Here is a 25760-nt window from a genome sequence, read left to right as displayed (position 1 = left end):
TGGAAAAGAAGAAGTAAAGGTATCACTTTTTGCAGATGATATGATCCTATACATCGAAAACCCCAAAGAATCCACAAAAAGACTACTAGAAACAATAAGCCAATACAGTAAGGTCGCAGGATACAAAATTAACATACAGAAGTCAATAGCCTTTCTGTATGCCAACAATGAAACAACTGAGAAGGAACTCAAAAGAATAATCCCCTTCACGATTGCAACAAAAAAAATAAAATACTTAGGAATAAACATAACAAAGAATGTAAAGGACTTATATAATGAAAACTATAAACCATTGTTAAGGGAAATCGAAAAAGATATAATGAGATGGAAGAATATACCTTGTTCTTGGCTAGGAAGAATAAATATAATCAAGATGGCTATATTACCCAAAGCAATATACAAATTTAATGCAATTCCCATCAAAATTCCAATGACATTTTTTAAAGAAATAGAGCAAAAAATCATCAGATTTATATGGAACTATAAAAAACCCCGAATATCCAAAGCAATCCTAAAGAAAAAGAATGAAGCTGGGGGCATAACAATACCTGACTTCAAACTCTATTATAGGGCCACGACAATCAAAACAACATGGTATTGGCAGAAAAATAGACACTCAGACCAATGGAACAGAATAGAAAGTCCAGAAATAAAACCACATATATATAGTCAAATAATTTTTGATAAAGGGGCCAACAACACACAATGGAGAAAAGAAAGCCTCTTCAATAAATGGTGCTGGGAAAACTGGAAAGCCACATGCAAAAAAATGAAACTGGACTACAGTCTCTCCCCCTGTACAAAAATTAACTCAAAATGGATCAAAGATCTAAACATAAGACCTGAAACAATTAAGTACATAGAAGAAGACATAGGTACTCAACTCATGGACCTGGGTTTTAAAGAGCATTTTATGAATTTGACTCCAATGGCAAGAGAAGTGAAGGCAAAAATTAATGAATGGGACTACATCAGACTAAGAAGTTTTTGCTCAGCAAGGGAAACTGATAACAAAATAAACAGAAAGCCAACTAAATGGGAAATGATATTTTCAAACAACAGCTCAGATAAGGGCCTAATATCCAAAATATACAAAGAACTCATAAAACTCAACAACAAACAAACAAACAATCCAATAAAAAAATGGGAAGAGGATATGAATAGACACTTCTCCCAGGAAGAAATACAAATGGCCAACAGATATATGAAAAGATGCTCATCTTCTTTAGCTATTAGAGAAATGCAAATCAAAACGGCAATGAGATACCACCTCACACCTGTTCGATTAGCTGTTATTAGCAAGTCAGGTAATAGCAAATGTTGGAGAGGCTGTGGAGAAAAAGGAACCCTCATACACTGTTGGTGGGAATGTAAAGTAGTACAACCATTATGGAAGAAAGTATGGTGGTTCCTCAAAAAACTGAAAATAGAACTACCTTATGACCCAGCAATCCCTCTACTGGGTATATATCCCCAAAACTCAGAAACATTGATACGAAAAGACACATGCAGCCCCATGTTTATTGCAGCATTGTTCACAGTGGCCAGGACATGGAAACAACCAAAAAGCCCATCAATAGATGACTGGATAAAGAAGATGTGGCACATATACACTATGGAATACTACTCAGCCATAAGAAATGATGACATCGGAACATTTACAGCAAAATGGTGGGATCTTGATAACATGATACGAAGCGAAATAAGTAAATCAGAAAAAAACAGGAACTGTATTATTCCATACGTAGGTGGGACATAATAGTGAAACTAAGAGACATTGATAAGAGTGTGGTGGTTACGGGGGGGAGGGGGGAATGGGAGAGGGATAGGGGGTGGGAGGGGCACAAAGAAAACAAGATAGAAGGTGACAGAGGACAATCTGACTTTGGGTGGTGGGTATGCAACATAATTGAACGACAAGATAACCTGGACTTGTTATCTTTGAATATATGTATCCTGATTTATTGATGTCACCCCATTAAAAAAATAAAATTATAAAAAAAAAAAAATATATATATATATATATATATATATATATATATGAGAATATTTCTGGAACATTAGAGTACTAAAGAAATTCTTATAAAAAATACAAAAGTCATAATGCACAATAAAATACTTTGATAAACCTAACTTTTAAAACCTTTCTCTGTCAGGACTACGCAACAGAACCTTCTACAGTGATGAAAAGGTCCTGTATCAATGCTGTCCAATACGTAGTCACCAGCCACACACATGTGGCTACGGAGGAAGTACTTACAATTTTATTTAATTAACTTAAACTTATATTAATTTATATTAGTATAAATTAATTTTGTATTGGACTACGTTATGTTAAAAAGATATCCTAAAGAAACAGATTAGGAGATATTCAGAATAAACAAAGGACAAGTATTCCAATGATGTAAAAAAAATCCTAAAATTGAATTAGAAAGATACAATAATCCCTCCTCCCCCAAATTGGCAAGGGCTATGAAGAGGAAATTCACACATAATGAAACTGGAATGGTCACTAAACAAAGTAAAGGTAATAAACCTCACCCTGACCCTAGAGCTCAGTTGGTTTTATCATCGTGCTGAAGCGCTGAGGTTGCCAGTTCGATCCCCAGTCAGGGCACATATAGGTATAGATCAATGTTCCTGGTCTCTTTTTCACTCTCGTTAAAATCAATAAATTAAAATTTAAAAAAAGATGATAATCCTCACTAGCTGCCAAGGAAATATAAGATGAAACAACAAGATGTCATTTCACACCTATCAGATAACAAATAACAAGCATCAGAAGAATAAGGAAAATGAACTCCGCTGGTCTGAGAACTATTTTGTAACAATTAGTAAAGTTGAAAAGACATATATTATTGATCCAATACTACCTCATACATGTGCACAAGAACACATTTATAATGTTCATTTTAGGGCTGGGTTTTTTTTTGTTTTTTTTTTAAAGAAGGAATTTTTTTTTTTTTTTTTACAGAGGCAGAGATAGACAGGGACAGACAGACAGGAATGGAGAAAGATGAGAAGCATCAATCATCAGTTTCTCGTTGCGCGTTGCGACTTCTTAGTTGTTCACTGATTGCTTTCTCACATGTGCCTTGACCCTCGGGCCTTCAGCAGACCGAGTAACCCCCTGGTGGAGCCAGCCAGATGAGCCTGCACTCAAGCTGGCGACCTCGGGGTCTCGAACCTGGGTCCTTCCGCATCCCAGCCCGACGCTCTATCCACTGCGCCACCATCTGGTCAGGCTAGGACTGTTTTAAAACTAGAGTATGGGGTACAACCTACGTGTACATCATTAGAGTATATATAAATAAATTTAATATGTATACAATAAAATACTATATAGCAGTTACAGCAAATAAACTGTAACTACAAGTATCAATACTGATAAATCTAAAAAAAGTCAGTAAAAAAAGTAAGCCAGTGTATGTACAAAATGATGTCATTTATAAATAGTTTAAAAACATATTAAACAAAATAATGCAGGCTCTGTGGGAAAGAGTTTGGCAATTTCTCAAAAGCTGAACACAATTACCATGTACCCTAGCAATTCCACTCTCAGAGATATATCCAAAAGAACTGAAAGCAGGGGCTCAAAGAATCAGCTATCTGTAAACCAACGTCCATAGCAGGATTATTCATAATAGCCAAATAGGAAAACAACCCAAGCATCCATCAACAGATGAATGAATAATAAAATCTTATGTGCACACAATAAAATTCTACTCAGCCATAAAAAGAAATGAAATTCTGATATATAGTACAACCCGAATGCACCTTAAACTTTACGCTAAGTGAAATCAGACATGCCTGACCAGGCGGTGGCGCAGTGAATAGAGCGTCGGACTGGGATGCAGAGGACCCAGGTTTGAGACTCCAAGGTCGCCAGCTTGAGTGCGGGCTCATCTGGCTTGATCAAAAAAGTTCACCAGCTTGGACCCAAGGTCGCTGGCTTGAGCAAGGGGTTACTCAGTCTGTTGTAGCCCCCCCGTCAAAGTACATATGAGAAAGCAATCAATGAACAACTAAGGTGTCACAACAAAAAACTGATGATTGATGCCTCTCATCTCTCTCCATTCCTGTCTGTCTGTCCCTATCTATCCCTCTCTCTGTCCATGTAAAAAAAAAAAAAAAAGAAAAGAAATCAGATACTAAAGGACAAATAATATTGCATGATTCCACTTATATAAGGTACCTGGAATTAGCAAAGTCATAGAGACAGAGAGCAGAAAGCAGTTACCAGAGAATGGGGGAAGGAAGAAAGGGGAGTTATTTCTTAAGAGTACAGAGTTTATGTTGGGGGGTGATGACAAAGTTTTGGGTATAGTGGCGATGGGTATATAGCATTGTAAATATGATTAATGCCTCTGCACTGTACACCTACAAATAGTTAAAATATATTTTATAACAAAAAACTTTAAAATTTTAAAATAAAAAAGCATACAAAATAATGTTCTATAGCATTTCTGAACATAAACATAGTATAAAACCATGAGCAACAAAGATATATACCAACTTCAGGAATGCAATTATCTATAGGGAGGTAAGATAGAGGAATGGGGGGGGGGGGAGGGGTCCAAAGAGAACATCAGCTGTATTTACAATGTTTTGTTTAGTGCTCCCTTAAAATAAATAAAAACAAATATGGCAAAATCCCAGTGTTTGTTCACCTATATAATGGATACATGGACACAAGGATACTATTCTCTCTCATTTTTTTCCCTATGTTTAAAACTATTTCTCATGTTTTTTATTTTAGTTTTCATACCTATCAAAAGAAAGAAGTTAGAGAAAACCAATACAACAGGCCAAACTGAGTCCTTTGCCTGAATTAAAATGACTAAAATAGTAGAGAATGCCTTATATAACAAGTTTGAGGTCCAAAGGGAGTAAGTAGTACTTTACAAAAAGTAACTTGAGTTGAAGGTCCTAATTATCAGGTATGTCCCAGCCAGAGAGTTATAGTCAAACTCTTAAAGCCAAAGGTTATGTGCCCACAAGACAGAACATCCATCAACCAAGCAGCACTGGCTACTGGAGACTTCTTTACTGAAATTTCTCATGTAGCACAAGACAGGCACCCTTGTAATACAGTGTGTCCGTAAAGTCATGGTGCACTTTTGACTGGTCACAGAAAAGCAACAAAAGACGATAGAAATGTGAAATCTGCACCAAATAAAAGGAAAACCCTCCCAGTTTTGTAGGGTGATGTGGCAGCATGTGCGCATGCGCAGATGACGACGTAACACCGTGTATACAGTGGAGCAGCCCACGGCCATGTCAGTCGAGATGTGGACGGTACAGAGGAAAGTTCAGTGTGTTCTGTGGCTCGCTAAATTCGAATCCGTGACCAAAGTGCAACGTGAATATCGGCGCGTTTATAAGGAAGCGCCACCACATAGGAATAACATTAGTCGGTGGGATAAGCAGTTGAAGGAAACCAGCAGTTTGGTGGAGAAACCCCGTTCTGGTAGGCCATCAGTCAGTGACGAGTCTGTAGAGGCTATACGGGATAGCTACCTAAAGAGCCTTTAAAAATTTGTGCATGAGCCCACATCAAACTGCACTGAATAGGTATGAAACTGGGAGAGTTTTCCTTTTATTTGATACAGATTTCACATTTCTATCATCTTTTGTTGCTTTCCTGTGACCGGTCAAAAGTGCACCATGACTTTACGGACACACTGTATAATTCTTTTAAAGCCTAAGCTTTACAAATATCCTCTCCATAGATACTCCCAATGCTAAATGTCTCCAAACTATTTTAATTCTTTGCCTCAAAGAATTTTTTCACAGCCCTTATTGAGCATACTCTGCAAAGAACCAAACTGAGGGCTGTTACAGAAAAAATATCCATAGTATTTATCCATAAGGAAAAATGATGTTGCCTGACCAGGTGGCAGCGCAGTGGATAGAGCGTCGGACTGGGATGCGGAAGGACACAGGTTCGAGACCCCGAGGTCGCCAGTTTGAGCGCGGGCTCATCTGGTTTGAGCAAAAGCTCACCAGCTTGGACCCAAGGTCCCTGGCTCTAGCAAGGGGTTACTTGGTCTGCTGAAGGCCCATGGTCAAGGCACTTATGAGAAAGCAATCAATGAACAACTAAGGTGTCGCAACAAAAAACTGATAATTAAAGCTTCTCATCTCTTTCTGTTCCTGTCTGTCCCTGTCTATCCTTCTCTCTGACTCTCTCTCTCTGTCTCTGTAATAAAAAAAAGGTTAAAAAAATAAGTTATAGTTCAATTTTTTAAGCTACTATACCCAAAAAAAGCTATGTATGTGAGATAAGAACACATTTGCAAAATTAAGCACTAGTGTGCCAAAGAATCAAAACTTATTTAATGCTGATACATGCACATTGATCATATTCTGCAGAAACGAGTCATAAACAAGTTTAAACACTTCTGACTTAATTTATTTACCTGTGTACATTAGAGAGGACAGTGGATACCGCAAGCCAAGTGCATCTTCTGTAAAGGAATCAACAAAGTCCTCCAGCATATGAAGTCCAAAATCTTTGCCTTGATATTTCTTTCTTATAAACATTGTATCAAGAACTGGCAGTTGGTAGCTTTGAGTAAGAAATGAGGTACATATGCTTCCTGCAATCATAAGAACACAAAGCTAACAATTTTTCACATTAAAAAACATATGTAGATACTTTTAGAAAACATGAATTACCAGTCTTTCTGAAAATGGTTGGTTTTTATGGTGGACAATAAAGGCGGTGCTATAATAAAACTAACCAAAAGTACCTCACAGGGTGGTGTGATCATAAATTCCAAATTGGGCAGTTCATGGTGGGCTGTCACTCCAAAGGCATATAACTTCTTTAGTAAAAGATCTATCTTTGCCTTAAGCAAGCCTGTCCAAAGTTTTTGCCTTTCTTCATTAACATACCTTTGAAATGCTTCATTTTCAGAACCATTGGAAGCCTTACCATCCACAAGAGAATACATACACTTAACTATCGTATAATCCAATCCTGCCTTGCTTTCCCACCTTCCCGTAATCTTCCTAACATCCCCTCCTTAATTCCAAATGCATAAAAGAAGTTGAAAACTGTCATTCTGGGGAGCATTATTCTCTGTTGAGATCTTGCTTCCTAACACTGTCGCCAGTTTGACTCAAATAAACTCATAAAAATAATTCTCTCCAGGTTGGGACGTTTTTTACATCAACATCTACTACAGCAAGAAGAATGTCAAAGAAATGTATGCATTTTATAATATAGAATGCTTTCCCCAGCTGTTCATGCATATCATAATATACGCGTGATGATAAGAGGTATGTATTTTGTTTGACAACAATATCATCTACTACAGGACATATAACTATAACTATTACCATTTTATGAGCTATTACTTGAATATGCATCACTGTCTACATACTTGTACAACTCTAAAACTAATCAACAATTACATTTTCAAATTAAAATAATATTTGATGATTGTACAAAATTAACAATACACGAAATAATTCCAATTTCATTACCTGAACATTCATCTTTTCCCTTTACTTTTTCCTAGTGAGTACAGTCCCATATTTATGTGTTTAATGATGGCAAAGAAGTGAATTAGTTCTCCTAATTGTTCAGGACTATGAATTAGGACTAAGTGGAAACATCTGTCTTAGAAATGGCTAACTCAGCAATCTTTTTGTTGTGAATATACTTTTCAAAATATCCTGTATGTTTAAGATTAAATAGAAGAAATAATACCCCACCCCTCTTTATTACACAACTGTTCTTATTTCTCTGTTAAGAACTTGACTGGGGTTCTGACCCTCCAAATAGATGTCTTAAATCCTTTAATATGTCTTACGATAGTTTATAAGTTAAGGGCAGTCAATATAACAAAACGTTTTTTAGTTCAACCAAGTTATTTATGATTAAATTGGAGAATTTCAAAAGAGTTTTGCAACAGTCTCCATGATTATCAGCTAAAATAATAGGTAAACATAGTTATATTTATTTAGAGTTGAACTGTTGACATTCAGTTATGCTATTTCTAAGGGTCAAAATATCTTATATAGTGACTCTAGTTAACAATACCATATTGTACATTTGACATTTGCTACAAAGGTAAATCTTAAGTGTTATCACCACACACAAAAAACAGAAAGAAATAAAATGAGACAATAAATATGTTAATTAGCTTAATTAGATTGATTTTGGTGACTACTTGACAATGCATATCAAATCATTAAGTTATACATCTCTTTTGTTATCAATTTGAGAGAGAGAGACAGGAAGGGAAAAGAGAGGAAGGAGAGAGATGAGAAGCATCAACTCATAGTTGTTTCACTTCAATTGTTCATCACTTGCTTCTCAAAGTGCCTTGACTTGGGGGGCGGGGCTCAAGCTGAGCCAGTGACCCCCTTGCTCAAGACAGTTACCTTGGGCTTCAAGTCAGCAAACTTTGGGCTCAAGCCAGAGACCTTGGGATCATGTCGATGATCCTGCACTGAAGCTGACAACCCCATACGCAAGCCGGCAAGCCTGCTCAAGCCCAAGAGCCTGCGCTCAAGCTAGTGACCTCAGGACCTGAGTGTTCGGGTCTACATTCTATCTACTGAGTCACCCCTGGTCAGGCTAAGTTGTACATCTTAAATATTGAATACATGCACTTTTAATTGTCTTATACTCAATAAAGTTGAAATAGATAAATTTATGAGTCTAACTGGTAGTCTCACTAGGCTACTGTGACCATATCCATTTTTTTATTTTTTATTTTTTTGGAAGGGGAAGAGAGAAACACCAATTTGTTGTTTCGCTTATTCATGCCATCAATGATTGATTCTTGTATGTGTCCTGATGGTAGACTGAACCCATGACCTCACCATGTCAAGACAACTCTAACCAACAAAGCTACCTGGCCAGGTCCAACCGTATCAGTTTTAAATGCCTTGAAATCAGGGTTTTCTCAGTTATATCTAGCAGTGTTTATGAAATTAAAAGAGACATTACTTAAGTAGCAGGAACAAAGAAAGTAAAAGTGAGAAGAGAAAGCACTATCTAGTTCTGGTTCTCAGTACAAAGTCTGAGGCTCTATGGCTGTTTACTATGGTGCATGCTTCAGGTTCCTTACAAAAGAATACTAATTATATAAAGGATTTCTTAAAAATAAATTTTTTTCTGTTTTCAACATACATTCCTTCTACAGAAAAGGTAAGTTCCGGCATCTAGTATAGCATTAAAATGGTCAATTTATGGAACTAGTAATGTTCATGAAGCTTAAAGTTTTTGTACTATTTACTCACAACATACAGGGTGGGGAAAACATAGGTTTACAGTTGTTCATATGGAAAACACAACAATAATAAGAATAAACTGCCTGAACAGTGGTAGCACAGTGGATAGACGGTTGACTTGAGATGCTGGGGACCCAGGTTTGAAACCCCAAGATCACTGGCTTGAGCACAGGCTCATGCAGCTTGAGCACGGGGTTACCGGATTGACCGGTACGGTCACAGACATGACCCATGGTCGCTGGCTTGAGTCCAAAGGTTGCTCGCTGGCTTGAAGGCCAAGGTCACTGGTATGAGGAAGTAGTCACTGGCTCAGCTGGACAGCCCCACCCCACCCCGGTCAAGGCATCCATGAGAAGCAATAAATGAACAGCTAAAACAGATACAACTACAAGTTGATGCTTCTCATCTCTCTCCCTTCCTGTCTCTCTCTCAATAAAAATAAAAAGTTATAGGCCCTGGCCAGTTGGCTCAGTGGTAGAGCGTCGGCCTGGCGTGCAAGGGGTCCCGGGTTCGATTCCCGGCCAGGGCACACAGGAGAAGCACCCATCTGCTTCTCCAACCTTCCCCCTCTCCTTCCTCTCTGTCTCTCTCTTCCCCTCCCGCAGCCGAGGCTCCATTGGAGCAAAGATGGCCCGGGCGCTGGGGATGGCTTCTTGGCCTCTGCCCCAGGCGCTAGAGTGGCTCTGGTCACGACAGAGTGACACCCCAGAGGGGCAGAGCGTCGCCCCCTGGTGGGCGTGCCAGGTGGATCCCGGTCGGGCGCATGCGGGAGTCTGTCTGTCTCTCCCCGTTTCCAGCTTCGGAAAAATACAAAAAAAAAAAAAAAAAATTAAAAAATAAAATAAAAAGTTATAAATTTATTAAAAAACTGTTTTGCATACACACAACTGTAAACCCACTTTTGCCCCACCTTGTACATACTCATTTCAAAAAACCATGCTGATTATCTTCCTTTGCCTATACCTTAAATATTTATACTTTGTATAAGGGTTATACAACAGTAATCAAATAAAGGGCAGGAAACTTCCTACGTTACCAGAGATCTTCAGACATGTTAACAGCTGTAGATAACAGCATAATTACCTAATATAGCAAAACCACAACTGCTACCTTAGATGAAGTTTTCATTGAATTAAACTTATTAAATGAAATTAAACTTAGCATTGCACATGGTAATTAAATATTTATATTCCTTAAAATTCCATCTTTGACCACCTTCTCTATTTTTCCAAAGTGAGAAGGAGGGGCAGATAGACTGACTCCTGCATGCACCCAACCTGGATCCACCCAGCGCCCACCAGGGGGCGATGCTCGGTCCATCTGGGGCATTGCTCCATTGCAACTAGAGCCATTCTAGCTTCTGAGGCGGAGGCCATGGATCCATCCTCTGTGCCCCGGCCAAATTTTTGTTCCAATGGAGCCTTGGCTGCGAAAGAGGAAGAGAGAGACAGAGAGAAAGGAGAGGGGGAAGGGTGGAGAAGCAGATAGGCACTTCTCCTGTGTGCCCTGGCCGGGAATCAAACCCTGGACTTCCACACGCCATGTCAACACTCTACCGCTGAGCTAGCCGGCCAGGGTGACCACCTTCTCTTTCTATAGACTTTCTTTGGGCAATTGCACCTACTCTCAAGGTTTTTTACCACTTATCCAAATGTTGATAACCACTAATCTTTAATTAATTTCTGTAATGCCTGAGACTTACTCCAAGATCAAGAATGGAAGAGCTCATGTAAATGTAAATATAACAAAAACCAAACAATCATCTCAATAGATGGAGAAAAGGCATTTGATAAAATCCAACACCTTTCATGATAAAAAAATATACATCATCATCCTCAACCTAATAAAGAGATCTTTGAAAATACCACAGCTAACAATGCAGTTAATGATGGAAGACTGGATGTTTCTCTCTAAGATTAGGAACAAGACAAAAACATCCACTTTCACTACTTCTATTCAACATTGTACTAGACTGTACAAGGGTAATTGGGCATGAAAATAAGGTACCAGGTTGAAAAGAAACAAGAAAATTATTTTTGCAGATGACATAACCTTATACATAGAAAACCTTAAGGAATCCACTAAAAAATCTTAAAACTATAGAAATTTAGCAAGGCTGCAGGGTCAATACACAAAAATCAATTGTATTTCTATACACTAGCAATAAACAATCTTAAGAAGAGTTAAGATACAATTCTATTTACAATAGCATCAACAAATAATAAAACTCTTAGGAGTAAATTTAATAAAAGTAGTATGCAAAAGTTGCACACTGAAAACTACTAACATTGCTAGAAGAAATTAATGAACTCTCAGGTTCATTCATAAATGGAAAAATAGCTCATGTTCATGGATCAGAATACTTAATATTGTTAAGATGTCAGGACTCGGGTTCCTTGTATCTTGTGGCTTCCCCATCCCTTAGGTCCTCAGAATCCTTTGCATTCAGCAATTAGAAAAAGGAATGCACTTTAACCACTCCAACCTAAAGTCATATAGATCATTTCTTTCACTACTTTGGGGAGAACTAATCACACAGCCCTACCCACTTGTGCAAGTGACTGGAAAATATAATCTCTGACTAGGCAGCTGCTGGCCAATGACTAAAACATACAAGAGGAAGCACAAATATTTGGTGGATAGCTAGCAGCCACAGCTAACTTTCCCCCTTTTTTTAATCTCCCAACAGACTAATACAGGGGTCCCCAAACTGCGGGCCCCTGAGGCCATTTATCCGGCCCCCACCGCACTTCAGGAAGGGGCACCTCTTTCACTTCACTGGTGATCAGTGAGAGGAACATAGTTCCCATTTAAATACTGGTCAGTTTGTTGATTTAAATTTTACTTGTTTTTTATTTTAAATATTGTATGTGTTCCCATTTTGTTTTTTTACTTTAAAATAAGATATGTGCAGTGTGGATAGGGATTTGTTCATAGTTTTTTTTATAGTCCGGCCCTCCAATGGTCTGAGGGACAGTGAACTGGCCCCCTGTGTAAAAAGTTTGGGGACCCCTGGACTAATACTTCCTCTTTAACTTTTAGGAAATCAATGGTCACATCTAAGCAAGCAGTACCTTCTGCCAGCAGATCCCCTCCAGTTATGTTTGCTGCCTCAGGCACACTGAACTTTACCTGTCAAACTGAGCTCATGAATTACCAAACCCACTCCTTCTGTATTCCCAGTCTTAGTTAAAACCTTTCCACCTAAGAACCCAAGCCCAAACCCTGCAGGTACATCACTTTCCCTTCTGACACATACACAATGCAGTCACCACACAAAAAAATCTCCCTCAGATCTGCTTCCTTCTCTATCCCTACTGCCACTTTCCTAATAGTAGTACTTGTTTCACCTGGAGGACTGAAACAGCTCTTTTAATTGACTTCAGAATACAATTTCCCTACCCACCACCAAGTGCTACAAAAATTATCTCCCTAAAATATTTAATCATGTTACCTCTACCTAAAATTCTTTGATGGCTTCCTTGCCAATAAGGTAAGATTTCAAAGCTGAGTATGGCATTTACGACCCTGAACAAGGGAACCTCCACATACCCCTCCCCCTATTCCATGGTCCCTATCCACTAATCCCAACAGCTTATTCAGTGTGGTTTCCAAAATACACTCACGGCTCTGTGACTTCTTTTCTATATTTACATTTCACTTATATACATATTTACTAAACATGTTCTTTCTTTTCCTCCCTTCTTTGCCTGACACCTTACTTACATTTCAAAGGCACTTTTCAGCATCACTTTCTCAGTGACACCTTCCTCTAGGCAAAATTAACTGCTCCACTCTGCGACGACTACTGTTACTGATACCTCAAATACAGTACTTACCAAATTAAATTATGATTAGCTTTGTGTCATCCACTAGATTTTTGGTGCTTTGAGGCCTGAAGCAATGATCTCAATCTTTGTTTCCACTGAGTATGGAGTGAGCCCTACCTCCACAATAAACAGAACCCATATTAGAATGTACTTTATTTTTTTATTTTTTTCTGTATTTTTCCAAAGTGAGAAGCGGGGAGGCAGACAAACAGCCTCCCACATGTGCCCGACTGGGATCCACAGCACCCGACTGGGATCAACCAGGCATGCCCACTAGGGGGCGATGCTCTGCCCATCTGGGGCGTCGCTATGTTGCATGTGGACCATTCTAGCCCCTGAGGCAGACTCCATGGAGCCATCCACAGCACCAAGGCTAACTTTGCTCCAATGGAGCCTTGGCTGTGGGAGGGGAAGAGAGAGATAGGAAAGGAGAGCAGGAAAGGGAGAGAAGCAGATGGGCACTTCTCATGTGTGCCCTGGCTGGGAATAGAATCCAGGACTTCCACACGCTTGGTTGATGCTCTACCACTGAGCCAACCGGCCAGTGCTCAGAAAGCATGTACTTTAAAAAAAAGAAAGAGAAAACAGCCTGACTAGGCAGTAGCGCAGTGGACACAGCGTCAGACTGGGATGCAGAGGACCAGGTTTGAAACTCTGAGGTTGCCAGCTTGAGCGCAGACTCATCTGGTTTGAGCAAAAGCTCACCAGTTTGAGCATGGGGTTGCTGGCTTGAGCATGGGATAACAGACATGACCCCATGATCACTGGTTTGAGGCTAAAGGTAGCTAGTTTGAAGCCCAAAGTCACTGGCTTGAGGCCTAAGGTCACTGACTTAGCTGTAGCCCCTGGGTCAAGGCACATATGAGACAGCAATCAATGAACAACTAAGGAGCCGCAACAAATAACTGATGCTTCTCATCTCTCTCCTGTCCTATCTTAAAAAAAAAAAAAAAAAAAAAAAAAGGAAAGAAAGTATGTGCTTTTTAAAGATGGCTAGAAACAAAGGCACCTCCTCATTTCCCAATGACACATTTCAAGAAGCCACAGTGTAGTTGGGACTCCCCCACGCCTTTGCTCATTTCCGTTAAAAAAAGATTTTATCTAGACAGACTCAAGGCCCTAAAATATAACTTCAATCCTCCTTCACCACTTATGCTATGTTTTGCTTTTAGCTATACCAGAAATCCTTATCATTTTATATCACAGTTTTGTTATTCCTTAAAATAATATTAGGGCCAGAAATATGAATTTTAGTGAACAGGGAATGATCTGTCCAAAAAAGGAGGGAAGATCGTGGATTTAGAGTTGAGTAGAATAGTCTGAAAGTCATAATAAAAGGTGACTAGAAAATGAAGAGAGAAAAAAATGCTCCCATTATAAATCATTTTAAATGGAGATTACAAAAAAAAATTGTTTTTTAAAAGTCTTCTAGTACTGGTAATAAATCCCTTCGGTAGTGAATCTACAAACTGATTTATAGGTGTTGACTATGCTTTTTCAAAATACAGGTTTTTAAATTGGATCAAGGTGGTTCACAGTTGAAGCCAAGTAATAATGGACATTTCCAAAACAGCAGCTGTTAATAGTATCCTCAAGTTTCAAGTTTGTCTTTTTCTCTCACCTTGTCTACATTAAAATATCTGTTTTATACAAATTTATATCTTTTATATTTCCTGACATAAAGCAAATATTTCCAAACTTCCACTGAATCAACAAGGGAGGTTTATTTTTTATTTTTTTCATAATATGTGAGCTTTTTCTCATTAGCAGTTTTCTTTATGGATATTTGTCCTTAATTGGGACAGAACTGTAGTTCCTTTCGCTGGATTTGCGCTTTTTATTTTTTATTTTTTTGTATTTTTCTGAAGTTGGAAATGGGGGGGCAGTCAGACAGACTCCCGCATGCGCCCAACAGGGATCCACCCGGCATGCCCACAAGGGGGAGATGCTCTGCCCATCCGGGGGCGTCGCTCTGTTGCAACTAGAGCCATTCTAGCGCCTGAGGCAAGGCCATGGAACCATCGTCAGCGCCCGGGCCATCTTTGCTCCAATGTAGCCTTGGCTGCGGGAAGGGAAGAGAGAGACAGAGAGGAATGAGAGGGGGAGGGGTGGAGAAGCAGATGGGCGCTTCTCCTGTGTGCCCTGGCCGGAAATCGAACCCGGGGCTCCTGCACGCCAGGCCGACACTCTACCACTGAGTCAGCCGGCCAGGGCCCCGGATTTGCGCTTTTGTTGGCATGCTTTTGTTTAAGGATGGTACAAACTGTAGATGAATTGCGGTCGTACAGCCTTGCCAGTTCAATCACTCGTACACCATGCTCATGTTTTTCTATTATTTCTTGTTTCACTTCTATCTACATCATTCTCTTCTTCCCACCACTGTCCTTTACACTCACTTTCTTCGGCCCCATGATAGCACACAAAAAGATAGTAAAAAATGTAAAAATGATGCAAGAACGAGTACAGCTCACAAGATTCAACTTGATTCTGTGGGTAACACGTGAGAAAGAACAAGATGCTGGTGTTGTGCTGCCGATACTAGACCCATGCACCAACGAGCCAATTAGCACATGGGTCAGGAACCTTTTTAGCCGAGAGAGCCATGAACACCACATATTTTAAAATGTAATTCCATGAGAGCCATACAATATGTTTAACACTAAATATAAGTAAATGTGTGCATTTTATATAAGACCAACACTTTTAAAGAACAGTAAGTCTCTGAATTCTTTTTAGTAACGTTGTTATGCTGTTGCTAACCAATGATGAATAAAGTACTTCTTACCATTAATGCGACTTCTGGTGCTGCATGGTTTTGCTGATGGCTTTGTAGTCTGGTTGATATGTGGTGAGGTTAAGCTTCATGCAGGCGTTGAGACTTCCATCCATTAAATGTGATCATAGGTTGGTCTTAACATTCTTTAGATGTGAGAAAGACTGCTCACATGCATACGTAGAGCCAAACATTGTCAGTACAGCAATACTCACACGCTGCAGTGTGTGGTATGTGATGGGAAGAGTGTTCCAAGTTTTGACAATCAGCTGGTACACGGGTTGAAGTCTTTTCATTTCTCCCCACTTGTGTTTGCTTGCCAACTCTGGTTGCTGTCGTGCAAGTCTTTCCAAATCTTCATCCAGTGACTTGAACTTATTCACCCACATGTCTGAGGCCTTCAGGTCAGCAGCTTGTAGCTCAAAATCTCTGATGGAGACACCGGGATATAACTCAGGTCGGCGCTGTCCACTGCACACTCATGTGGATAGGTGATGAACTTAAAAAGATGAGTGCGCTCACGAAATTCTACAAAGCACACTTTGAATGACTGCAGGAGATTAGATGTGAAGCCCGCTAGCTGCTGGAGATCAAGATGTTGAGCAGGGTCACTTGCTGTGCATGCATCTTTAAACTCTCCCAGTTTTTCAAAGTGTAGTAAACAACCTGTTTCAATGTCAGCGATGAAGAGTTCCAGCTTGTTTTCAAATGCAAACACTGCTTGTTGAAGGGATAAGACTGTATTTCCAAAGCCTTGCATTTTCACATTGAGCTGGTTGAGATGTTCAGTCATGTCCATGAGATAATAGAACTTCAGGAGCCACTCAGTGTTAGCTAACTCAGAATGCTCGACGTTTTTCATTTCAAGAAAAGTCCAGATTTCGCTCAGACAAGCTGTGAAATGGCTGAGCAGCACCTTCCCTCTTGACAACCAACGCACATTGCTGTGCAGAAGCAGACCAGGATAATTATTTTCAACTTCATCCAGCAGTGTTTTAAACTGGAGATCATTTAAAGCTTGGACACCAATAAAGTTGACCACCCGAATGACCAGCGACATCACCTCACCAAACTGCTCGCCACACATCAGAGCACAAAGTCCCTCCTGATGTAGGATGCAGTGAAAACTCAGGACAGGTCTCTTTTCATGTTCATGAAGAAGTGCTATGAATCCTCTGTTTTTCCCCACCATACATGGAGCACCATCAGTACACACCGAAATATGTTTATCCATCGGTAAATTTTTTTTCTAGCAAACTCAGTGAAGGACTTGAATAAATCCTCCCTTCTTGTTGTCTCTTTATAGACAAAACAGCAAGACTTTCCTCACGTAGTGTGTCACCGACAGCATACCTTGCAATCACGCTGAACTGGTATAAATGGCTTACGTCTGTTGACTCGTCCAAAGCGAGAGAAAAGAATGGTGCTGCATTTATGTCCTTCACTTGTGTTGTCTCAATTTGATTTGCCATCATGATGGTACGATCGTGAACAGTTCTTGCCGACAGAGGCATGTCTTCTATTCGTTTGATTATCTTGTCTTTATCCGAAAAGTCGTCAAAAAGTTCATTGACAACATCAAGCATGAATGTTTTGGCATACTCCCCATCTGTGAATGGCTTTCCGTTTCTCACAATTGCTAAAGCACCAGCAAAGCTAGCTGAATTCCAGTCACCTTGTTGGGTCCAAACACAAGTTGCTGCTGACTAGCTTGCACTCAGCACAGTAGCTCTTGACATGCTTTCTTTCTGCTGTCCCCCACTGGATATTTCGATGCAAATGTAGTGTGGCGTGTGTCGAAGTGCCACTTTATATTTGACCGTTTCATCGATGTAATTTTATCATTGCATATTAGACACACTGCAGAACCAGCTCTCTCCACAAAGGCGAATTCCTCTGTCCATTCCTGCTGAAAAGTACAATACTCCTCATCTTTTTTCCTTTTAGCCATCTTCTTTGTCAAAAGGGTTCCCTCAATTACTTAGCTGACTACTTGATTAAAAGGAGGGAAGTTTACTTCCTGACCTCACAACGACCTGTGTACATTCGGCATTATCCAATAAAAATTTGGTGTTGTCCTGGAGGACAGCTGTGATTGGCTCCAGCCACCCACAACCATGAACATGAGCGGTAGGAAATGAATGGATTGTAATACATGAGGTTGTTTTATATACATATATATATATACTTTTTTTTTAAACAGGGACAGAAAGTCAGATAGAAGGATAGATAGGGACAGACAGACAGAAACAGAGAGAGATGAGAAGCATCAATCATCAGTTTTTCGTTGCAACACCTTAGTTGTTCATTGATTGCTTTCTCATATGTACCATGACCGCGGGCCTTCAGCAGACTGAGTAACCCCTTGCTCGAGCCAGTGACCTTGGGTCCAAGCTGGTGAGCTTTTTGTGCAAGCCAGATGAGCCCGCACTCAAGTTGGCAACCTCGGGGTCTCGAACCTGGGTCCTTCTGCATCCCAGTCCGACGCTCTATCCACTGCGCCACTGCCTGGTCAGGCCTGTTTTATATTTTTAACGTTATTTTTTTAATTAAAGATTTGTCTACAAGCCAGATGCAGCCATCAAAAGAGCCACATCTGGCTCACGAGTCATAGGTTCCCGACCCCTGAACTAGCAGCAGCTTCCCAAATCACGACTCTTAACTCGGAATTTCACTCGGATCTCAAACAAAAATACGGACCAAGTTGCAGCTCGTTATCTTAAAAAAATTTTTTTTTCATACATTGGTCTGCTCATATCTCAAGGTACTACTGTACAGAGTTCTTATATACCCTTTACCCAGCTTCTCCTAATACTAACATCTCACCATTATCAAAACAAAGAAATAAACATACAAAGTTATCATGAACTAAACTGCAGATCTTATACCAATTTTACCAGTTTTTACATTGATGCCCTTTTCAGTTTCAGGATCCAATTCAGGATTCCATAATGTATTTAGTTTAATGTCTCCTTAATTTCTAGTCTTTTATAATTCCTCCATCTTTCCTTGTTTTTCATGATCATGATACTTTTTGAGATCACTGATCACTTATATTGTAGAATAACTTTCAATTTGGTTCTAATGTTTTCTCATAATAAAACTAAGGTTATGCATTTTGGGCAAAAACACCACAGATCCCATGCTATGCCCTTCTCAGTCCAGTACAGATCTGGGGTCCACAATATTAATGCATCTTATTCCTGGTGATGTTAACCAGGACTGATTAGTTAACATGATGTCTGCCAAAATTCTCTACATAAATTTACTATTTTTCCCTTTGCAATTAAAAAATATTTACTTAAATAAAAACAAAAACTATTACATCTTTTAAATGTATAAAATAGACCCTAAAAACTAGTATCAATTTCACGACTGTCATCATCCATTAAACTAGTCCATTACTTTCTTTTTTTTTTTTTGTATTTTTCTGAACTGAGAAGTGGGGAGGCAGAGACAGATTCCTGCATGCACCCGAACAGGATCCACCCAGCATGCCCACCAGGGGGCGATGCTCTGCCCATCTGGGGTGTTGCTCCATTGCAGCCAGTTGCAGCCAGAGCCATTCCAGCACCTGAGGTGAAGGCCATGAAGCCATCCTCAGCACCCAGGCCAATCTTGCTCCAATGGAGCTTTGACTACAGGAGAAGAGAGAGAGAGAGAAAGGAAAGGGGAAAGGGTAGAGAAGCAGATGGGTGCTTCTCCTGTGTGCCCTGGCCGGGAATCGAACCCAGGACTTCCACCCACCAGGCCGACGCTCTTCCACTGAGCCAGCCAGCCAGGGCTAGTCCTTTATTATTGAACTAATCATTCTTTAACACTTTAAAATTTTACATTATTGATTTATCCTTCAAATTCTATTTCTATTATATTTATTCTACAGAATGTTATCTTATATATTTCTATACTTGAAAGTTTGATTACCCAATCATTATCCTCTGTAAAAACATATCTGTATATAAATATAAAATTTTTAAATTTCTTGTGACCATAAGGTTCTAAGTATAAACACAAAAGAAATTTTGTATTTTCTTTTTTTTTTTTTTTTTTTTTTTATTATTTTTTTTTTTATTTATTCATTTTAGACAGGAGAGGGAGAGACAGAGAGAGAGGAGAGACAGAGAGAGAGAAGGGGGGAGGAGCTGGAAGCATCAACTCCCATATGTGCCTTGACCAGGCAAGCCCAGGGTTTCGAACCGGCAACCTCAGCATTTCCAGGTCGACGCTTTACCCACTGCGCCACCACAGGTCAGGCGAAATTTTGTATTTTCATTGTAATTTATTTTAGTACATGATAGGTCAAAACACAAGTATATTATATATTTGAAAACCTAATTATTAAGCCAAAAATGAAATTTTCCTGAAAATACATCTCTTAATGAAATATGGGGCTTACCTTTTATTTATATGGTCATGAATGAATATTACTTGCTACCAGAATGAGACAAGGTTCAGCATTAATCCTATTCCTGTGTTTCTATTTTTATAAATAGAAGTGCTTAATAACTATAAACAAGACCAGAAAATCTTCTGACATAGTGATGTTACTCAATCTGTGAGCTCCCTTAGAGTTATATGCCAGGTATCACACAAAAACCTAGTGTAAGAAACTATTTTTAATTATCTGACATGTTCCTAACCCAAAAAACAGTAAGTCTCTCACAATGATCTCTTCCTTTAGGCAAAAGAGAATTTATATAGTTTCTTGAATTTCACTGTACTGTAATAGAATCTAACCTCATAAACAAAGCCTCCTTTTATATAGCAAAGTTCTTTTTATGTCCCAACTATTATCCTTATATTCTGATTTGCTATTTAATTTAAAAATAATAAATGATAAGTGATTGCATAATGCTTTCATTCAACTAGAATTTCAATGAAGATTTTATCTTTTTGCTGGTGTAGCTTTTTTCCTAATATGAATGTACGGAATACTTCTATCACAAAGTGTTTTAGTATTATTTTAAATAGTTTTTCCAAAATATTTTACGTTTGGATTTCCTTTGTATAAAAAAAGAAGAAAAAATTTCAAATTAAATGAAATGGTTACTGATACAAAGACTAATAAAGCACACCTATTTCCATTATTATCTGGCAGATGACAGCCAGGGAGAGAGCAAAGCAAAAAACAACAAAAATAGTAAGTATGTAAAGCAATCAGCAAAGAAGTATCCAAGGTCCTAAAAGTGGTAGAAAAGTAGCACCCGGAAGCTCCAGGATATGCAACTGAGCTAACTACCAGAAAAAGCGAATATAAAGGCCAGGTCTCAGAGGAGAGGAAGAGCCCCAAATGCACACAAAATGAAGAGCAACACACTCCTTGAATCAAACACCAATCAGAAATACTAAAAGAATGCTATATCCTTAAACTTAAATACATAAATAAAGCATACAATGCAATCAACAAATACAACAGATGTTTACCTGAAACCTATGTATTCTTATTGATCAATGTCACCTTTATATTTAATTTCTAAAATAGAAAAGATGTAAAATATAAATACATAAATAAATGAAATAAAGCATAAGGAATTAAACCACACCTGAGCCCTAAACTTACTAAAACATTTTAAAAACATCAAAGTGATGTCTGACCAGGCAGTGGTCCAGTGGATAGAACGTTGGCCTGGGATGGTGAGGACCCAGGTTCAAAATCCCAAGGTCACCCAAGCTGTCCCTGCTTGAGCGCAGGCTCACCAGCTTGAGCAAGGGGTTGCTGGCTTGAGCGTGGGATCATAGACACGACCCCATGGTCACCGGCTTGAGCAAGAGGTCACGGGCTCGGCTGGAGCTCCCTACCCCCCATCAAGGCACATATGAGAAATCAATGAACAACAAAGGTGCCTCAATGAAGAATTGATGCTTTGATGCTTCTCATCTCTCTCCCTTCCTTTCTGTCTGTCCCTGTCTCTCTCTCTCTATAGCCAAAAAAAAAAAAAAAAAAAAAATCAAAGTGATGCCTTTTGTGCAAAGCAGCAACTTTCCATTTAACTAACATCATTATTATGTAAAATCTCTTTCTAGAGTCACATAAATCACTGACTCTGTTTCAAATTTATACAAGAATAAAATAGAATATTAAAAGAGAACCAAACTATTTACTAAATAGTAAAAGCATTTTAAACTCTAGATCAGTTTTTTATTCTTGAGTCAGGGTGACCTTCCTTTTATTGACTATATGCATAGTCTCATCATAAATGTATACTAATTATGTGAATAAAACATCGGTCACAAATTTTCTTCAAATCAGCAGTGAAACTGGTATCATCTTTTCTGGATTTGACCAGAAGAGCTAAGTTTAGAAGGTCTGAAATATGAAAAAGACAGAAAAAGAATGTGAGCCTTCTCTGTGAAAGGTCTTTTGGTCAAGGTATAAAACTAGACCAACTGTGTCACTTGGTAATTTACATACATAGAGTAAGCAGGTTAGATCTCTCTGGCTCCAGCAGATCTAGAGAGCAAATGAACAGGAAAACAAGTAAAACAAGACGAAGATGCACTAGTCTCCTAGCAGTAGAATATAATTGGGTCTTAGATCAGCAATCCAAACTTTAGAGGATTTATAATTTCAAAGCAGTTTGGAGACTTTAAACACATTAAAGTACTTTGTTTTCCATGGTAATTTGCAAAGCTGCCTTTTAGATGTCCAGGTAAATCAGCTGCACTAAGCAGAAGAGGGCTATGCATTTGGCCCACAGGTAAACAAGGGTATAAGGAGAGCTAGTAATAGTGACAGCAGCAGAATCACAGTAAACAATCTTTAAATAAAGGACATGAAAGGACATGGAAGAAGAGGAACACATTTGAGGCTCTCTCTCCACATCTGTGGAGAAATCCTTTTTTTTTTTTTTTTTTTACACAGAGCCAGAGAGAGGGATAGACAGGGACAGACAGACAGGAACGGAGAGATGAGAAGCATCAATCATTAGTTTTTCGTTGTATGTTGCAACACCTTAATTGTTCATTGATTGCTTTCTCATACGTGCCTTGACCTCCGGCCTTCAGCAAACCAAGTAACCCCTTGCTCAAGCCAGCGAGCTTGGGCTCAATCAAGCTGGTGAGCTTCTTGCTCAAACCAGATGAGACCTCGCTCAAGCTGGCGACCTCAGGGTCTCAAACCTGGGTTTTCTGCATCCCAGTCTGATGTTCTATCCACTGAGCCACCGCCCGGTCAGGCGAAATCTTCCTTTCTATCAACTATTTTCAAAAGACTTTCCTAATAATCCTCACTTTTAACTAAATAACAGAATCAAAATATTCCCCCAAAATACTAAGTAAAAGCACATCAATTTGCACTAAAGATTCATTGAAAAGGGATAGTGATACAGTTGATGTCTGAAAAGGTTTCCATTATACACAGTTGAAATAACTTTTAAAGACTCACCTGTAGGCTTAACTGAATAAAACCCAATGGCCTCTCCTTTCTTCCACAGAATCTTAGCATAATCAGTACTGCTATGACACAGGAATGGGATCTCATTTCTCTCCATTTCCTGTTTTCTATAAATAATTCGATTCAGAACATATAGAACCACTCTCTCCCCAAGAGTTCTCACCTACAAAGAGAATTAAACACCAGGCACAACAGTTATAATATGCATCAATTCAGAGATGCTATTTACCTCGCTCTCTGCTTCATACCTCATAATGGCATTCAAGGCATTCTGAATACATTCAAAATGACCTGTAAAACATTTTATTATCACAGAGATAAAGCTAAGCATCCATACCAATAACAGTCCATTTCTATACACACATATTATGCATGAACACTGCCTCTCAGCAAAACTATTTTACAGAGCACCAATGCCAGCACCTCCTCTCCTCTTCAGCACTGTTTCTCTCAGCTCCCAGCTGAACCGATCAGAGTCTCAGTCACACTAACTGCTGCCTCTACCACCTCCTCTGCTTCAACTCTCTTACTCTCCATTTCAGCCTCCACATTAAAAAAGAAGGGAGAGAGGGGGAGGCTTCATGTTATCTCCTGAAGACTTTAAGAACAATTACCTCATTTGATGAGTATAATAATGCTCCTGGGAAAGGACTCTCTGTCTCATCTTTTTCTTGTAAAATATTCATTTAACAGTTGTATTTGTTGTCTAACTATAGGAATACACACCAGCAGCGTGCGCGCGCACACACACACACACACACACACAGACACTTCTCTGCTGACCAGATCAGTGATGATAGTGGCACCAGAGAAGTCCTGTGAAAACTATTACGGGCAATCATAAAATGGAAACTAAGCCTCACTTCTTACATTCAGGGCTACATGTTCACAGGGACCCTGCTACCAACCTTCTGACATCAAACTGTGGGGTATTCCCAATAGATATCTCTTACTGCTGAAAACAAAAGTTCTCTGCATAAATCTATTTCCTCCAGTCTCATTAAAGAAAAACAAGAGTTCCCTCTAAGTAGGGAAGTGGAGAGAGAACTCATTAACCACACATTCACTACTCTCAAAAACACCACCAGTAGGAGATCCCCAATACCAAACAACACATGAAATGACAAAGCTTGTTAGCTTATAAGGCAACCCACTCCTCCCTTAGACGGCTCTGATCAGTATAAAATTCTTCCTCATACTGAGCCAAAATCTATTTGCTAAAGATATACCTTGATATTCCGGAAACACACACTTACAAATATCTGAAGACAGCCATAATATTCCCCTAAATTTCATACCAAAGCTAAACATAGGAACAACTGAAAGAAAAGACTAATCTAATGCCACTGTGGGAACCCTTGCATTCTAGCCCTCTTCCTTGAAACTGCTCCAGATCCCTAATATCTGTCTTCATGACGGGCATGCAGATATTACCGATATAAACAATGAAAATACTGCTAAAACCACGGGGCTTTTCTGCATAAACTTAAGGTTAAGTTTGCTTTTTTGCTTACCTTCATTACTTTTAATTAACTAATGCACACTCTTGTTCATATGGGTTGTTGTTTCAGTTTGGTCTTCATGGTTGTGGGGCAGCTGTGTTAGGCTTGCTCGTTGGTGTACCAGCTGCAAGCACTTTGCTTGATCAGTGTGTGAGCACCTGGCAGAGGCACATGTGCATGGCCTGTATGAGGCTACGGGTGCTTGCGCTCGGGGGACTGTGGATGGTGGGTTGCCTGCCTGTCACTGTGAGGGGCCATTCTTGTTGTTTGTGTGCCAGAGAAGAGGTTTTCCCCTGCTTGTGTGCTCATCTGCCGTTGAGAGACTTTATTAAATGGTAATGGCCCAACACTTTCCGGCTCGGCAGTTTCTCTATCGTCTGCCCAAATTCAATGTGGACCTGCCTGGCCTCAGCCACCAGCATTACAATGGGGTACATGGTACAGTTAATATTTTGAACCTACAGGTATTACATTTATTCCTATTTATTTTCATCATGTTAGATCTTTCCTTTTTGTTTCTTAAGTCTGTCTTTCACAGATTGGTTCTCCCACTCAGCACTGTGGCATGCAGAATTGACATGCGTGCCATCTGTCTTCCTCTAACTATTTGATAAAACAGAGACCAAGAGAGAAAAAAAGACAAAGTTTTGCAGTATGCTGCTGAGAACCTCCCAAAACGGTCCTACTGATAAGCAAGTTTCCTGCTCAGTGTCTCCTAGAGACAGAGAACCTAAGAAATCACACAGAGAGGGAATTAGCTTTTTCGCTACCCAACAAGAAAATCAGAAGCTGAAGTAGACATGGGTAACTCCAGTCCAATTAACCCATAGGCATTCATGCTTTCTCACCCAATTCCCACATACATTTAGAACAATGAAACTCTAAGGGTTTAATATAACCTGATTATAGTAAAATGGAGGTAGGCTCAGTAACTATAAAAACTATGTATCATTGTTTATGGGAAATATACTTGTGAAATGGCCTAAGTCAAGACTTAATTACAGGATCTG

General features: G+C 39.3%; 1 protein-coding gene across 9 annotated transcripts in view; it reads right to left on the bottom strand.

Annotated features, from left to right (window-relative positions):
- FAM169A (family with sequence similarity 169 member A) overlaps window positions 1–25760 on the bottom strand; it is an 81578-nt gene that overhangs the window by 26117 nt on the left and 29701 nt on the right. For 8 of the 9 annotated variants that reach the window (XM_066241148.1, XM_066241118.1, XM_066241100.1 and 5 more), the window contains exons 5-6: window positions 23240–23411; window positions 6423–6602 (exon numbers count right to left, since the gene is read on the bottom strand). In XM_066241148.1, coding sequence (XP_066097245.1) covers window positions 6423–6602; window positions 23240–23411 — 352 coding nt within the window. The remainder of the gene's footprint in view (window positions 1–6422; window positions 6603–23239; window positions 23412–25760) is intronic. The other variant, XM_066241174.1, reaches the window with a different exon arrangement.

This window comes from Saccopteryx bilineata, chromosome 1, assembly GCF_036850765.1.
Source record: "Saccopteryx bilineata isolate mSacBil1 chromosome 1, mSacBil1_pri_phased_curated, whole genome shotgun sequence".
Taxonomy (NCBI): domain Eukaryota; kingdom Metazoa; phylum Chordata; class Mammalia; order Chiroptera; family Emballonuridae; genus Saccopteryx; species Saccopteryx bilineata.
Note: the sequence above shows the minus strand (reverse complement) of the source record. Positions and strands in the feature narration are given on the sequence as shown.